Below are 18703 nucleotides of genomic sequence, written 5' to 3' on the forward strand. Positions count from 1 at the left end.
GTTTTGCAAAGAAAGGGTGCTTGAGGCAATACTTTTTCACAAGTGTGATGTGCAATGGGAACTTCTTACCTGAAGAGGGTCATATTCCTCATCTTTGTTCCCAAGAGCTGTAGGTATTTAAGCACATGGTATCCTTTTTTTTTTTCATCTTTTCAGGAAGGGGATCACGATTCTTCCTTTTTTTTGTAGGATCGGGTCACAGCCATGGTTCAAGGTTGACACAAGTCCCCTGTTCCCTCTTTCCTCCACCTTCTGATCTGTGGGGAATAGGTCCTTCAGCATGAACTGGGGTTGGGGAGCTCTCTGCAGCCCAGGTAGGGTGAACCTTCATTTGGGTCTGAGGAAGGACATTGCATTTGAATTTGTGGAGTAAATTACTTTCCACAAAGTCAGTAGAAGGGGGTCCCCTAAGCTGTGGAATTTGGTCCTGATTCAAAGACAATTCCTCATCTTTTCAATTTATTTTCTAGCCTTCCCTTCAAAAAGTAGGCAGTACTCCTTCCATATTCTTGACTTCACTTAATTGCCTGAAGGCAATATTTTTGAAGGTCTGTTTGTTTTATTTTGTGAAGCTCTTCTGGGCTCTGAAGTCTGCCCATATTTCCTTATTATAGCACTCTCTTACTCCTCGGAAGTGCGGCAATATTTCAGTATTATCAGGACTCCAATTCTTTCGCTTTTTAAAAGCTTCAGTGGGCAGTTTCAGTATTTTCCTCATAAGTTAAGAGGAAATTACCTTTATTTATGCCCTACCCTCAACCTTTCTGCTCTTGGGATGATTTGGGGGCTGTATTATCTGTTTGACAGAGCAGTAACACTGCTCCTTGCTGTGACCACGTATAGATAGCAATCAGAAAGAGAAGTCAAAAGGTTTGTTTTCTTATGGCATAATAGTTTGGCTTTGACTTTCTTGCTGTGCACTAACTGGTGGTCTTACAGGTTTCTGTTCGAAATAGACGAATAAATTAACCCTCATGTCCTGCTGAGAGTTGCACAAGTGCCTCAGTCAGCAGCTGCACCCACCATGGGGTCTGTGCTTGGGCTGGTTATTTCACCTTTGCCTGCACTGAGCAGCATGTGATTTCTGAATCTGCAGCTTCTTTGTCACCCAAGACTTTTGGAAGACAGCTCTAGTCTTCTTCATGGTTTAATCTGTAGCCACTCTTCAGGAAACTGCTTGGCCTCAGTGGCCTCAAGTTGTGCCAGGAGAGGTTTAGATTAGTTATTAGGAGAAAATTCTACATGGAAAGGGTTTTCAAGCCCTGGAACAGGCTGCCCAGGAAAGTGGTGGCGTCACCATTCCTGAAAGGGTTCAAAAAACGTGTAAATAGGGTGGACATGGTTTAGTGGTAAATACTGCCGTGGTGCTGGGTTCACATTTGGACTTGATGATCTCAGAGGTCTTTTCCAATCTTAACAGTGCTATGATTCTAGACCTTAATGGTTCTATTGCACAGAATGTGCACACTTGGCCCAAGTCTGGCTCCACATCTTTCCCCACAAGCTCATGGATGGCTGTTCCCAGGATAGCACTGGCCATGGCTCAATTCATCATTTATGATCATGCTCCCAAGGGAGCTGCAGCACCTCTGTGGGAATTGGCACAGCCATGAAGGTGTACACAGAGGCAGCCCTGTCCCACAAAACTGATTGTTGAGGCACCTAGGGCACAGGACCTCCTGGGATAAATACAGACAGAATTTTAAGTATTACCTTGAGACTTACTATACCACCTGATTTAAGTATTCTGGTACTTTACTGACAGGTCAAAGGCAAAAAGTATTCTGGAAAGGAGCACTGGACTTGCTCAGAAATGCTGCAGCTGAAGCTTTTTAAAGGATTATTATTCAGCATGTTGTAGGCAACACTGTACACACATCATACCCTCTAGCAGTAGTTTTCAAACATCTCCAAACTTTTGAACCAATAATTTTCATCTTGTTATTTCTGTGGATAAGCTTGTTACACAAATGATCTTGAAGTGAAGTAGTCATAAACCACTGTACCTCATTCAGTAGAAACAAAGGAGCCTGAGCATTGGCATAATTTCATTGTAGAGGCTCAGACATGGTCTGCTGGTGTGGAAAAAGTAGCCCTGTGGATGACCATAGCTCTTCTCCAGTGAAACCCAACCCCACCGAAATGCTTTGGCCTGATACATCATATGGGTGCACAGCTCATATACATCCCTGTGTTTGAATGTTACACCACTGTAAAACAAGATACTAGGAGATAAAACTTTAAAGGTTGGTCATAAAAAGGTAATAAATGGGGATATACAAAAGGCTGATGGGAAACTTAATTTCCTTGAGTTATGGATGACCCCAGTGAGTGTTAGAGTGGAGTTATGAAACTTATGAAAGGTCATCAATAACAAGTGGAAATAAATGAATTAGTCTATTGTATTTTTTGTTTATGTGCATCACTCAATGATAAATGTGACACCAGTGTTGGGATGATGAGGCTGGGAGGATGCCCAGGTGGAGCAGAGCATCTACCCCACAGCAGTGCTGCTGGGACCCTCCCTAGGACACAGGGCCATTTTCTCAGTGAGAACTGGGGACAAAGAAAAGCTTCTAGCTGAAGTAGAAAATAGGCAAGAAAGGTGCCAGCAGAGCAAAGAAAGTGATTTGTTGTCCTTGTCCCATAGACAATATTGCTGTGGGGTGGCTGTGTATTTTAGCCCAACCCCCAGTCTCTTCTCAGGTGTTTTTTTCAGGTTTGATGGTAACTGTCCCTACTCTGCCCTTCTGCAAACCCCCACAGAAGCCGTGGCCAAAACAAGGTGTGATGACCACTGAGAACTCACACCTTGCTCACATTTTAAGAGGAGCAATCCAAGGAGGCAGTTGTGTGTATGCAGCTCTTCCACCCATAATGGGATTATAAAGTAATCTCAGAGAGGCTGGAAAAGTAACCTTGGGAAATAAGGCCTGTGTTCTGGTTCAGATATGCTGTATAAATGCAGCTAAATAATGCCTGTCTCTTCTTCACCTCACCATCTGTGAAGCAAGGATTTTTACATTCTTTCCATAAAGGAGTATTACTGGGGTACTGCATTTGGCTCACTGCAACCCCAAGTCAGGTCTGGCCAGGCAGACGTGGCAAAATAGAGGGATGGGAACGATGGAGTTGCCCAAAATACTTTAATGATGGTAAAATAACAAACCACAGAAACCACACATTCTGGGGGCAAGCTCCAAAGACCCAGAGCCGTGGCAAACTTAACAATATACGGGGGTACCTGAGGACAGGGGTCCAATTGCCAACACAGACCAGGGATGTGACCTTGTATGTGACAGGTCCTGAACCAGCTGAGAGCCAGAACCAGAAACATGGCCTATTGTGGAATGATCCCATTACCATCCTAATTTCCATCCTCTCAGTATCCTGCCTCCCATGGTCTCAGGTTTATGCCTTCTGTGGAAGACACATGAACTAAGCCACTATCCATCCCAGCCAGTTCCATTCCCATACTGGGGAGTGAAAAAAAACCCAGCTCTGAATTGTGCAGGTACTCTTGTCCTTGTGAGCCAGCCATAGAGCAGTACTCAAATGGAAAGTCAATGAAGGTAACTAAAGAAACAGTATTTTGATGAGTCAGTTAAAGAGCCAACACTCTTCCTTGCTGACAGAGTATTGAACTTCAAAATTTGGTTAGAAGGCGCTGTTTTGCTGACAGTACTGTCTTTGAAAGGACAAAATCCAAACCTGACCATCTGTAGTCAATTAAGATTCACCCATAACATTTTTTGTAATTGGAGCATTGTTAACCTTGATATCCTGGGAAAATGCCAGTTTCTCCCACTTGGTGTCAATCATCAAGCATAAACAACTCACATCCTCTTCTCTCATTAAATACTCTTTTGAGTTCTTGGGCACTGGGTGCTGTTCATGCCTTGAGCAAGTGCAGGTTTGTGTCTCCCACTACAAGTTGCAGAAAACCATAACATTCAGTGATTTGATCCACATAGTCCTGAAGTAAAGCTGCTTTAGACCTAAAGTCTCCCCAGGACTGTGTCCACAAGAGACCATTCCATGCAGGTTTCTCCTTTCCTGCACAAGTAGTGCTCTGGCAGGTGTGGCAGCCAGATTTCTTGGAGTGGTCTTCAAGCATGTACAGGGCCGATGTGCCTTCATTAATGGGAGGTTAGGAAGAAAGTATGTCTTTGCTTTTTACGTCCAACCTCTGTAACCCTACAGCGGATAAGGGTGCTTGACCCTTAAACACCTAGCAAATTCTGGTGAACAGTTCACTCCCTCAGGTATTGTAAAAAGAAGAAGGTAGAAAAAAAAATAAGCAAGTGTCCACACCATGAAAGATCAGCATTTCTGTGCCTCTCAGCATGAAAATATTGGGCAGCACTGTTGGACCTGTGTTAGTGCCCTTGGTTTTTCTCCTTCCTTCAATCACTATTATCCATAACTTGGGAATAGAGGCCCCATTCAGCCTGAAAGGTTTTGCTGCAGTATATGAATGTTTTGTTTGCTCAAACATATTACTCTGTATCATTAAGAGTCTTTTTTTCACAGTATGTCCCTGACTTCATCCTTGATGTTTCCTGTATCCTCATTGCTCTTGCTTTACAGTGAGAGTTGCTGATTTGCAGTGCATTGAGACAGTCATATCTTCAGCAAGGGGATTTAAAAGCATTGCTTTTACTGGAGAAAAGAACAGGGATGCCTTTGGAATTCAGCCCTTGGTGCACACCTTGAGGTACCACTGATGCTTTTCATTTTCAGGAATAGGTACGCCTCATCCTACACTTCTGCTCCAATGTATCTGGTGAGGTTTATCAAGCATTACCACAGCCCTGCTGTGCTGTGAGCCTGTGTAATCCAAGCACTGCTTTGCAGAATGTCTGAGGGATTTTTCCTGTAAAAACCATCTTGCCCGTGGTTGGAGGTGAGGTTTGCCTGACTCATGGCAGGAGCATCCATTTCCTTCTTATAATGAAACAGGGGTGGAAAATTACATCCTCCTTGATCTGACCTGGACTAAAAAGCAGTGTCTCTTGGCTTTTGGCATTAGTTGGAGGCATTTTCACTTACAGATGCCCTTTTTGTAGGATCAGAGGCAATCTTTTCAATTCCATGTGCTGGCATTTTGCTGCCTTGCTCAATGTAGTCTTAGTAAGGGAAAAGGAGAAAATAGCAGAAAAGATAGAGAAATTAGGGTTTTGGCAAAAGATGAAACATAAGACAAATGAAAGAATATTCATGTCATCTGTGTAAATAGCATAATCTAGCTAATGCTTATTAAATTCCTTCTATCTAGAATTACTGACACGAACAGTCTGTGTTCCACTGACAGGAACATTCACTCATGCACCTGGGGTCTTGCCAGAGACAGAGGAATCCCAAATACTGGTAGCTGAGTTGGTCACCAGAGTGAAAAGACATAAAGTCAGAATTCAGCAAGAAGAAACAATTTTTCCCACACTAATTTATGACTTTTTGGGGGTTTGTCAGTACAGCTCAGGAGTAGGGAGACAAGGTTTGCTTTACTCAACACAAGTAATTTTCCCTAACTATGCCTTGATTTCCCGTTACATCTTTTGGCTTTGTTGCATATTTTCATTGCAGCTCTCTAGGGCATGAACTGCATTTCTAAAATATTTTTAATATATTTTTGAACAGAGCTTTTCCCTGTGAAGCCCTGGCTGTGGTTGGGCCCTTTTGATGTCTGTGTCTCATATGTAGAATCAAAACCAAACCTTGTCAGGCATCATGGCACTGTAACAGCATTGGGACTAACAAAATAATACCTCCATAAATTACCATTAATTTTTTACCCAAATTAATAATAATGCAGTTGAGCCAATTAAAAATGTAGAATTTAGGATTACTTTGAAGGGGTATAAGCCACAAAGGACTATACATCAATTAAAATACAGCAGAAGGCTTTTCACTGCATGCCCTGCAGGTATGTGTTACATCTTAGTGACTGAATGTCATGTTCTGTTTGTGAAAATCATTTCATTAGCAAAGCCATGATTTATACAATGGATAATAAATACTGGCATCTACAAGCCAACCACTGATCTTATTAATACTTGTATTGGCTGAAGGTTTTGCATTGGAAATTTTTAACTTTGTGAGCAGTAACTACACTTTAATGTTGATTTCAGTGGTTTTCTTGTCACCAAGGCTTAACTTAAATAAGATATTTCAAAAGCAATTGAGTCACCAGGGCTGATAAATTGGCTCTTCATGATGTACTAATTTGTATCTGGCCTTTTGTGAGTAAATAAATATATTGTGGATGTTGTTTCTGTGTCTCTACATAAAGGAGACACAGGAAGGCCTGCTCGGAGCAGATGAGGAAGGCTCATGCTCAGGCAGGAACCATCTCTGAGGATGGACACCACTTAACCATTTGTGTGATACCTGTTGTGATGTGCACATGGTCATGCATTCTGAAAGAATTTCTGGGCTGTTCTTCACATTAAGCATGTGTTATTTCTTGGAAAAACAGAACATCTGGCTGACAATATTTGTGATGAGTTCTGTGCCAAAGATCTTAAAATGAAACTGTCTCCAGACTATTGATGTGATGGACACTGTTATTTGTGGTGTTTGGCATATGCTGGCTATGCTGGCAAATAACTTAGCATTAAACAGTCTTTCATTTGGACCACTGGGTTTCTGGTCTGTTTTAAATTAAATATATTTATTTAAACATTTAAAGATTGTGTTTATATTAAAATTATAGACCTACTCAACAGTAATTCATCATTTATAGAGCACTGTACATTCTTCAAATGTTCACTTCGTTGAGCTGATTTTAATTTGTGATCATTAAATGTAAACAAGGCATGTATCTACTACAATCAGCCTAAAAAGTCAATATTAACAGCCCTTACCAAATGGTGAGATCTAGGATCCTATTCTTTTACTACAAGAGAAATCTCTGTGCTGTGGTCTTTAATTGCTTGTATAGGGAGAAGGTGGTGGGTAGCACAGAGCCATTTAATGTCACACACAAAGAAATAAGGAGATAAAAATCAATGGCAATGGAGAAGGAAACAAATAAAATGTAGGAAGAAATTAAAAGACCATTTTCTTAGGAAGAAAGAATGGAAATGTGCCCATTAGAGAGAAGCTGTAGCTGCCCAATCATTAAAAATGTTCAAGACCAAGTTGTCTGGAGCTTGGAGCAACCTGGTCTGGTGAAAAGTGTCCTTGCCTAAGGTAGGGAGGGTGGAACTGGGTGCTCTTTGAGTCCCTTCCAGCCCAAAGCATTCTGTGGTTCTGTGGTTCTATGATTTGAAATACTGTTGTTTGCAGGAGTTGATGAAACAGATGGTGAAGCAGGCTGGTGGTCTGGAGAGCAGAGGTGGGCTGAACAGTGGAAGTGGAACAGCCCAAGTAGGGCCAAGTTCTGAGATGCAAACTCAGGTGCAGATTGCACAGACTCGAAGAAAAGCTTCTCAGGTTTTGGCAGAGAATTTCCTTTGGTGAGAAGTGGTGGAGGCTGTCCCTGCAGAGGCAGGAGCAGGACCAAACCATGCCTATTCCATCAGCCTCTGCTGGACCTGGGAGACATCAAATCCAGAGGTGATGCAAGAGCTCTGCTGTGGCTGTGGGGAAGGGAGATGGCCACCAGCTGTCCATGGGATGACTGCTGAGGGCTGCCAGTCACAGATAGTGAAGTGGGCTGGCTGAAGCTCAGCGGGAATGGGAGATTTTGGACAGGTCAGAGCTGGGAGCAGGCTAAGCAGAAAGGAGGCAGAAGAGCTAAAAAGTTCTTTATGGCAAATGATTTCTCTCTGAGGCCACATAACTCAGCTAAAGCAAACATGTCTAAGGTGCTCACGAGCAATTCTGAAGATGATTTAATGGTGAACGGTGTTACAGAAAAATTCAAGGAGCAATGAATCATTCCTGCCTTCAGAGCTGCATTTGAATAGTTGGAAATAAGGTTGAGGATATAAGATAAGAAAAATAAAATTGCTGAATAGTTACTAACTAAATCCTGTCTGTTCTGTACAAACCTGGTGTACCCCAACAGAATGAGGAGGGTGCTGGGCAACCCAGGTGATGGAGGCTGTCACCGCTCCCTGCTTCTGCAGCCACTTCCCATCACAATCAGAATGTTCTTCTAGTGCCAGGGGGGTTTATGTGACATAAGATTTACAAGCCTGAATGATAAAAAACAGCTTCCATAAATCATCTTCCTCTGCAGATGTAAAAGTTCCAAAATGCTGGTGTTGGATTGGTGCACAAAGTACAACTGGCAACATTTTGTCAGCATGTCTTGCTTTTCAATATGCTTTTTAATATGGTAGTCTGGGTGATTTGTTTTTCCCATTACTTTCAAGAATACAGCATTAGTAATTTTTTACTGGAATTCAAGTTTCTTGCAGAAGAGGCATCAAATCTCAGCTTCAAAGTATTTTTGTTTAATTAAATTTCAGTTTTATATGTGGATTTTATCTCTGAACCTCAGAGGGACTTTAAGGAGGAATCCAACATGCTTGTGGGTATTTGTGTGACCCCTATTATCATGGTTCCAAGAATTCTTTTCAGACACCTTATTCCTAGAATGTCCTGGAGAGGTTTCATATGGGGGAAACTGAGGCAGAGTAGGGTTTAACTGTCTAGACAAAGATTAAATCTGCTTCTCCTGCTGTGACTAAAGCTTGACATTCTCTCTGGAGCTCTCTGCAGAGATTTCCACCACACTGAAGAAGCCACCTTAGTGGCTTATTTGACGTTTCTTACTTTCTTTTTGGTCCCTTCCAAACTTTCTGTTGTCCACCTTGATTCCAAATCTTTTCCCAAGGTCCCAGTTGACTGCCCAGCATTGCCCTGGAGCTCTGATTAATTACCCAGTTAAAGGGCCTTCTCTGCAGGGATTTCTGCAGATAAATATTTAAGCAGGACAAAACCTGCCCACAACAAACAATGCTGTGTTTCCTGTTGATAGCAGGAAAATAGAGAAGTTCTATAGGAACTGTACTTTGTTTTCTGCTTTCCCTGCACAGTCCTCTCCAGAAAGGTTATTGAATTACATTGTTCTTTGCTGTTCCTGTGCACATTCCTGACTTTCTCCTAAACTTCAGTCAGGTGGTCCTGAATAAGGGAGGGACATGGTCAGAGTGCTGATGCCGAAGTTTTTTCTGACTAATGTATTTCAAAAATGCTAGATGTAGCTGGATAAATGTTGCTGCAGAGCAACCTTGCTGTAACCTTGCAGGATCCCCACTAGCCAAATTTGTACTGTTTGTGCCATCTCTAGATTGGTACATCATTGCAGCACACATTAAAGTAGCCCCCTTCCAGGGCAGGACCAGCAGCACCTCAGGATGAGAAGAAATGCATCACAGATGGTTTGGGTGGGAAGGGTCCTCAAAGATCATCCAGCTCCAACCCCTCTGCCATGGCCAGGGACACCTTCCACTAGACCAGGTTACTCCAAGCCACATCCAACCTCAAGTATGTCAGGTTCTGTCTTGAAATTGCTATGAGTACAGGAGAGCAGAGTCCATGAATTTATTAAGCACCTTGAACATAGCTATAGTCAGGAAAGATGCAAAATCCAGATAATCACGACAGCTAAATTTGCAGTCATCCATAGAAAGCAATGAAAGCTCCATTAAAAACATTGCTAATGCTTATTTACAACTCTGAAGGTGTTCTCTCCCTGATTTGGTTGTTTATGGACACAATAAATGTGGGAATATGAAAGAAATATGCATACCTAATTTTAAATGCTTGGGATTTTTTTTACAAACCCTTAATCTGAGGTTTAGAAGAAATGCAAGGTTAGTTTCTAGGGTCCTTGTTTCCCGGTTCATCCATTTTTCCATATATCAGATTCATTCCATAATGCTGGCCAGGAACTCAAAGGAAAATGGACATAGAGTGAAAGATTAGAGCAGTTTGATAAGGCTCTTTTGATGACTCAGGGGTTTTAATATGTGAATATTTCTTAAACCCAAACATCCCATGGCCTGACTTGTCTATATATTTGAAGTAATTTAACTACACATCTTAGTGGTTCCCACAAGTCATGTTGAACTTAATGTTCTGACAGTATTTCCATGATAAACCCTAGGACTTCATAGAGCATCCATAAAAATTCATTCCAGGGAGAAACTTCCTCCACCAGAAGCTATCTTCTTCTGCCTTAAAGCAGATATAAATCAGTACAGCTGTTGTAACTTAGAAAAGTTATAAAAATAAGTTTAGTGATTTCATATGTTTCTTTTGCTTCTTAAACTCTGAAATACCATAGTTTAAATATAGGCAGTGGCTTTCAAAGTCTTGTTGCTTTGACAGAATCTGCCTATGCTAAAGAGTTCTCAGTCTCAATGCTAAGGAATTTCTGGATTTGGAGAAACTTTTTACCTTCTAAATATGCTGAAATAAACCTTTTGAAAGAGACAACTGTTGCTTTTGTAGCAATGAAACAGCTGATGCTGGTTGTGTCTTACAGTTCCAGTAAGATAGAAAATGTGAAACTCAGCAGCTGCAACACTTCACATCTGTCCCCAAAAACTCATAATGTTCTTTATTTTTTGGTGGCGTCGGTGAAAGATTTTAATTCTGCTCTCCCACAGTTATTTGGAAAGAGGCAGAGGAGGACCTTGTAGTGTGATTATGACTGTTTTTAAGAAAAAGACACAAGTCTTTTGAGTCTCATTTAAAGTCGTGTGTGAACAGGTTGCCCAGAGAAGCTGTGGCTGCCTCATCCCTGGAGGTGTTCAAGGCCAGGTTGGATGGGGCTGGGAACAACCCCAGGGTTGGAAGGTGTCCCAGCCCAGGGCAGCGAGGGTAGAATGAGATGAACTTTAAAGTCCCTTCCAACCAAAACCATTCTGTGATTCTATGACTCCCTGAAGGAATTCTGAGAGCCTGTTAGACCAGTAGCAATTTTACTTTTCAGATTAATAAATTGGCTGGGGAAATGCATGGCTGCTACAACCTCAGCAGGACATTCTTGGTACAACATGGGAATATTTTATCAGAAATTAATCATATCAACATTGCTTTCAATCTGTGGGAAATAGGAATTCAATTTTTTTTTAAATGCTTTTATGTAAGCTTTTCTCTAAAATAGACTACTTATGCCTATTTACATCACTACCCTCAGGAGATTAGATAATTAAGCGCTGAACAACTTACATATATTCATGTACTTTCAAGAATGAATTAATTATCCTTTCCTGCACAAACTCAATGTTCTCCCTCTGATTAGTAGCAGGAGGACAGTGATGGGATTTTGTGATGGAAAGTGTTGCTTGTTTTCTTTTAAAAAAAAAGGAAAACAAATTGATCATTAGGATAAAGTACATAAAAAAGCTGTGTTTGGTTAAAAGTCAATATAAACAGTTTTTAGCAAATTTATTAGCTATGTGAATATGCTTGATACAAATTTGTACAAGAGAGCAAGACTTATTTTCTTAAATATGTATGATTTTTGTGAGGACTTTGTGTATAATTTAAAATTTAAGCAGCTGTTTGAACAGAATTTGGTTCTCCAGATGTGACATTTCCATTTCCAGTGCAAGTAGCTCAAAATTGCTCACCTGAGGATTGTCTCAGTCAGTTATTGGGAGCAGATCACCAAGCCAGGTAGGGTGACCCAGAGTCCCAAGTGGGCTCAGAATGGGATTGAGGCACCCTCCCAGACATGGCACCAGCCTCCAAATCTGAGGTTCAGGACATCTGAATTGATCCTCAGATGCTGTCAAATCCAACTGCTGGAAATGATGCTCATCTTCCCCTGAGGCATTTCTTCACTCTTCCATAGGGGAACATGCAGGTCATTAATTAATAATATAAACTATTCTAGTAGCATGACTGGCTTTCCTCTAATTGGTGCTCAGAAAATTGAGGTTTTTTCACTGGGTGATAAGTAATCCTTTCACCTGACTCTGGGCAGGTGAGAAGATGTCAAATGTGTCTGGGTAAGATCAGCTTGTTGAACCTTAGTAACCAGCAAAATGTGATGGCATGGCAATGTTTCTCCTGGGGATAAAAACAGCCAGTGTGAGAGGCTGCATGCAAAGGCATGCAAATCCAGGGCATTTTGTATACTGAGGTTGTTATTATTTCATTTATTTGGTCTACAGAGTAGGGTAGAAACTAAATCAAATCCTAATATGAGTAATTCATAAGCATAAATACAATGTTTTAGAGATTCAGACCCAGTGTGAATCACCCTTCATTGCTTTTAGCCTCTCCCTCCTGTGACTAACCAGACATCCCATCCCAGTGTGTCCCCAACAGTATCACCAAAGTCCCTCCTTGGCTGACCAAACTACACCTGCAGTTGCATGCCTAGAATTGTATCTCACATATAACAGTTATTTTAAAATCAATTAGCTGCAGTTGGTTCAGCTTTCAGAGGGTCTAAAATTTCTCCAAACTCCATGCAAATACATCTCATCAAAATTATTAGAGAAAAGAGTAATTATAAAAAGTTTATCCTGTTTTTAACTGTGTTCTATTAATCGTTTTTATTTTCTTGATTCAGTTAGCTCCTCACCTGAGACTGTGTTCAGCTAGAGAATTCTTATCTGTTGAAACAAATGCTAGAATCACCACTGACCTTCATGGCCACCAGGCAATAAACAGATTTTACTAACACAGTGCATAAACACAGCTGCAAAACTTGGGGAATTAAGTAGACACTAAAGTTTCCATCCCATTAAATCATCCCTGATTTGAACCATTGCTGGAGAAACACAATGTATTTAGGGCTGTGTTACCCATGCTTCACTTCACAAACAACAGGTCTCTCTGCGTTAATTTGGGGGCAAGAATCGGTGCTGGAGACTTTCTTTGAAAGTCATTCTTCTGTTGAACATCAAACAAGGCTGTTTTGGTTCATTGTCTCCCTTCTGAGGATGAGTTACATAATTTCAAAAGTATTGCCTTGTGTCATAAGCAGGATCTAAGCAATAGAACAAGAGTAGATTAAATATTATGGGGAAATTCTTCCCTGTGAGGGTGGTTAGGCCCTGGCACAGGATTCCCAGAGAAGGATGTGGATGTCCCATCCCTGGAAATGTTCCAGACCAGGCTGAATGGGGCAATGAGCAACCTGGTCTAGTGGAATGTGTCCCTGACCACAGCAAGGGATTGGAGTGAGATGATCTTCCAACCCAAACCATTCTGCTATTCTGTTTCAGCAAGATATCCATGAACACCTACAGCAATGATTAAAGGTGGCAACTATGCATTAAAATGTGCATTTTCTTTAGATTTAAGGGAAGAGATCTAATTAATTAAATTAAGCATTAAGCATTATTTAAAGTGTGAAATGTGTTTCTGTAGGTAGTGCAGCATGAGCAAAGGCAGGTGCCCAACATCGCTGTGTAAATTATCTCCATGCCACGCTACATCAATGAGGTTTTCTCCATAGATGTTCGTTCCAGGTTGCTCCCTGTAATGACCTCAATTATACATGTCTTCATTGTGAAATTATGATTGCCTTTGGTGGGCTGCAAATGACAGCAGAGAAAAAGACCTCCATGATAAACCAGCACAACAGGTAATATCTGCTGCATTAGTATGCAGAGCTTGTGAAGGTGCAGTGTAACTCCAGCTTAGCATCTTAAATAACACTGGAGAGGAGGAGGGACAAAGGAAAATGTTCAGCAATATCTTGACACTTTTTTACAAGGAAAAGAATTACTAAGATTTTACATTCTTGCATGTCACTGTGGGACCTAGTACTGCAAGAAATTTAATATAAGAACATCAAGATGGTGACAGCTGGGTCACTAAAGGTGCTCAGTGCATCAGGCTGAATATCATACCAGGCAGGAAAGGTGGAAGAGACTGGACAAGAATGGTCCCTTCCCTGAATAAACCCCTTAGCACTAACCCTCAGCACACAGGGAGGGATCCCTTACCCTCCTGAATAAGGCAGATGGGTCTGAAGATGGCACTGCCCTAATTCCTGAACCACACAGTATTCAGGCTGCTACCATCACCAGTGGAGAGTTTGTGGTGTCCTGGTTGCCTTTCACTGACCTTGATTTTGTTCCACATTTGGTGTCTTTCATCTGCGTGATCAGGGATTAGTCCTGGTCCTCTGATGCACAGGCACATGCTTACACCAAATCATTTTTAAAGAATTTTTTTACAAAGGTTTTACCCTGTCTGGAACCATTAAAAGCTGAGTGGAGAATGATAGCATCCCATTCTCTGATGATAATACATCTCTCTGATGGCAGAATAGCTGGCAGGAACTTCTTACCAACTGGAATAAGCTGAGGAGGTAGTTCAGCTGAAATCCCATAGAAGAGTATCAGATTTGACACAATTTGATAACTGTGGTCAGCAAGGATTGATTGAACTGTTTGAACCTGTGGAATGTAGAAAAATGGTTTGCATGCATCATCCTGTAGGATTTCCAAATTAACATAACATTGCTTGATTTTAGGACCAAATTCCATTCCAGCTTGGGTTCTTCTGCAAATGAGCACCCCTTGAATATTGCCTATTTGTTCTGTTCAGTTTTATACCCATTGTAAAAATCCTTTTATCTCCTAAAGGTTTTGAAAAATAAAATGAACAGTGTTCAATACTTAATCTAGAAGCTCTACACAAAATCATTATGGTGACTTGAATAATTTTTACACATAAACCAACAGCAGCAGTGTCTAGGTTCCATAACTTAATACAATATTGAGTCTTTTAAAAGAGTTTTAAAAAGCTCAGCCCTCACATCATTTTAGGGCATCCCCAATACACCTGCTATCTTTTCTGTTGAAAACAAAAAAGCAATAACTGAAACCACACAAAATAATTCTGTATTAGTAGAAAGGCTTTTAGATGTTAATAAGGGTACCTCAAATGTACTGGTAATAAGATGCTGTCAAATATACTCCATAGAAATACTCTAAAAAGGTGTGTGTTTGTATTGTTAAAGTGGTATGTGCTAATTACATGCTTTAACATAAAAAAACTGATATATTGGCCTCATATGGTTCATCCAAGAGTGGCAGCTATGCAAGGTGTCTTCTTAATTAAAAGTTAATGCATTTTTCAATACTGTGCTTCTAAAAAGAAAAAGCTGAAGTATCTTTAGCAATTGTTTGTAAGATGGGCAGAAAGCCTTAAATTCCACTGCAAGAGACCACTGAAAAAATGTTGCTGAAGAAGGAGCTTATGGAAGCCCAGCATGAGCCAGGGAACTCAAGACATCATGAAAAACAGCAGAGGGAATTAAGAAAAACAGCAGTAAGATGAAAAAACAATTCTCTTGTAAATGAATGGCCCTCTATTTCATTTCTCCTCAAGAAGAGATGTCCTCATTAGCCCTGCTGCATGCTACAAATTACTGTGATTATCAGTTCTTTATCCTGTCAAGTGCACTCCAAATATTTTTTCATTAAAAGAAGCTCTTCATTATGTAGAAAATAACTACATTATTAGCCACTATGTGCTGCTTCAGGCAGCTGGATGAGGGTAGTGGGATGGACTCTCCATCCCTGGAAGTGTTCAAGGCCAGGCTGGATGGGGCTTGGAGCAACCTGGTCTAGTGAAAAGTCCTGTCCCTGCCCATGGCAGGGATTGCAAAGATGGTCATTAATGTCCATTCCAACCCAAACCATTCAGTGTTTCCTTGGGACATCTCAATTCCTAGCCTGGCCCACTGCCCCTGAGTTGCCACATCCCTGATTTCTTCCAGCAGGTACCTGAAGGCAGTGTGATTGAGTCATGTGTTAGGTCTTCCCAGCTTAGTTGCTAACCTGCTCATTGATCTTGAATGGGTAACATTCTCCTTCCCAATATTCCTTCATCTCCCCTTTTGATTTTTAAGGTTTGATGGTCAGATGTGTCAGTCTTCTCATGTAATGCCTCTGAGACCCACCACAACACAAATAGTAGCACTACATTGGTCAAACATTCCTAATTTTGATCAACCATTTATCAAAACTATATATTAAAACAGCTTATACTCTTCCTGAAATAGCACTGGGAGTTTTAAGTGGGAGAAATGCTCACTGCTGGCAGATGCACCAATGCTGTATGGACCCTGCAGCCCAAGTCAGCCTCAGATCCACAGTGGTGAATACATTTTGTGACACATTAGCTTCTCACTTAGGTGGAAGAAGCAGAAGAGAAGGAGTGCCGAGCTGTTGGAGTATGTTTTCACAAGCAGATTTTGCACTAATTCTTCACAATCAGTTGCTATACCAGGGCACTGAGTCTGCCCAGGCTGCCCAAGGCTACTTAAATAGACTATTTTAGTGACAGATGTGAAAAGGTGGAAAATTGTGCTTGCAAATGTCGATACTGGTTTTTTTTTCATTTTTATTCCATGCAAGTGACATTCAGATCTTGTGTGGGATGTAATGACAGAGTTGTGAGGTAGATGGACAGGATGAAGAGTAACTTCAGCAGTTGATGGGACAAAGTAACCTGACCCTTGTATGTCATTTTACAGTGTCAGCGCTGCTTGAAGTAGTTTTTCCCAAAGCACTTGAGGTGTACCTTGGGTGAGGCAGCATCAGTCTCTTTCATCTGCGTTTTGTTGCTGTTGTTGCCAGTGGACATGAGAAAGGAGGAGACTTGGTGCTGGGAGAGGCTGTTTCATTCCCCAGCCCAGGTTTTGAAGTTGGCTGAAGCAAAATAACACCAGCTGTGAACATTCCCTGTTCCTCTCAATGGGCCATTCATTACCTTCAAAGACCAATTCTCATCATTTACATGCAATATAGTTTTCTTATTGCAGAGCTTGGAAATGAGGGAAAGCAAAAGCCATCATGTGAATTACAAAGCTATGGCTACAGGAGCTTGGACAATGTGGCCTGACTGCCCAGTCACTGTCTCACTGCTGCCAAAATGCTCCATAATGGCAACCTGCACCCAGGGTGGTTCTGGAATCAGGTCTGACCTTTCTGTGTGACCACACATGCCAAAGATGCAGCCATATCTCATGTCATTGGCCCGAAGGAAACGACGTGCCATAGTGTGGTTTCAGAGAGCTGGTGGTGAGGGTTTACCTAAGGTCTGCTGCCTCAGGAGTTTCTTTTGTGTGGCACACCTAAGTCAAAATAACTGGGGTTTTTATTTAAATAAAATATTAGAAAGCTTTTATTTTTTAGGACATCTGTAGCTCAGATGCCATATGTGGCTGTGATTGGTAAACAAGTTTACATGCTTGGTGACTTCCAGTGTTTGGGCAATTTGAAACTAGGTTTATCTATATTTCAGTGGCAGCAGTCTGACCTTAATTATTCTTATTCAAGGAACAAACACAACTCCTTCTTTTGCCTTTTCAAGGGACTTTGAGAGGAGTATTCTAGAGAAGCAAGCCCCAGATGATCTCAAGCCAAGAGAGCCTTTATCCTCCTGTTGTTGACTGCTTTGTATAAACTACTGCAGCCAGGCTGGCCAGCTGACCATCTTAGTGCCCTCATGCCACAGCTGTGTCAGGAAAGGGATACAGAGAGTTTGATTGAGACAGATTCAATTTGTCTTTTACTTGGCTTTATTGTTTTGGTTTTTTGTACAGTGTAGGTAGCACATCTCCTTGCAAAATCCTCCAAAGTTATTCCCAGAATGAGAAAGGAAGTCAGAGAGGGGAGAAGAGGAGCAGCTCCCCTGTGTGGTATTTGATGTTATCCCTGTTGTTTTGCCCCTGCAGAGGTGGTTCAGCTGAGCCTGCCAGAGGACCAGAGGGTCACTGTGACCACCATCACTGTTGGCCTCAGCACCGTCCTGACCTGCAGCATCCGTGGGGCGCTGCGACCTCCCATCATTTGGAAACGCAATGGTGTCGTCCTCAACTTCCTCGACCTCGAGGACATCAACGTACGTCCTGAGCCACTCCTGTCATTGTCTGATGAGGACGTTGAGTATGACCTCATTTAACATATGGTAGTTATAAGGGTGCAACTTTTATCTTAATTTTATGGAAAGTGGAAGCGGGTGTGATATTTAGAGTGTATGTGAATATGTCTCAGGAATTAAAGCAAAGCAGCATATATGCAGGGGGGAGCAGGAGTACCTGGAATATATTATATGAAATGATGCTTCTTTCATTGGTGCAACCTGTGGTCCAGAGACCTCAAAACTCAGGAGAAATCAGCTCTACAGACCATTCAGTCCTCAGGGGTGTCTTTCCCAGTACAATGAAACCAGTTCATCAAGAGCACGAAACAAAGCATTTATGGTTGGCTATGAATCTTTACCCTCTTTAAACCAAATAATCCATTTTTATCTCTGATCCTCCTGTTTCACTTGCCTTTGAATCAATTCTCCTCTCATTCCTTGGCTGTTATTACTGACGAGCTGTTTAAAAATGGGATTTTTCAGCAGGGTGTGGCAGTGCCCTCGCAGGAAGGAAGATGAATCTCTTTTAATTCACAGTGCTGGTCTGATCTGTGAGTCATAGTTGGTAGTAAAGACAATACCTGAATGATGGTAGAAATGTACTCATTTATTTAATAATATTTAATTATGGAGAGAGTGGAAAGTAGTATACAAAAAACACGGTCTGTATTTCATTTCTCTTTGCATTAAAGTACATGGTAAATCAGATTTTATTTTAATTACACTACAGCAAGAGTTGATTTATATTTTTGTTCAGTTTTTGTTAATTTGATAGCCACTCAGTGCAGAGTTGTTACAGTCAATACTATAGCTCCCTAAATTGTTGTGTATGCAGGATTGCTGAAATGGGAAACATCTTTGGTTTATTCTTCTGCAGTAAAATATGAAAATTGCAGCA

At 41.3% G+C, this 18703-nt stretch overlaps 1 protein-coding gene across 5 annotated transcripts in view; it reads left to right on the plus strand.

Moving 5' to 3' along the window:
* Window positions 1-18703, plus strand: part of FSTL4 (follistatin like 4) — a 205468-nt gene that overhangs the window by 148764 nt on the left and 38001 nt on the right. For all 5 annotated transcript variants that reach the window (XM_005523495.3, XM_088063734.1, XM_088063735.1 and 2 more), the window contains one exon: window positions 17618-17784. In XM_005523495.3, the coding sequence (XP_005523552.1) occupies window positions 17618-17784 (167 nt within the window). The remainder of the gene's footprint in view (window positions 1-17617; window positions 17785-18703) is intronic.

Source organism: Pseudopodoces humilis, chromosome 17 (genome assembly GCF_049639895.1).
Source record: "Pseudopodoces humilis isolate 2021_Gansu_Grassland_sample_001 chromosome 17, ASM4963989v1, whole genome shotgun sequence".
Lineage (NCBI taxonomy): Eukaryota > Metazoa > Chordata > Aves > Passeriformes > Paridae > Pseudopodoces > Pseudopodoces humilis.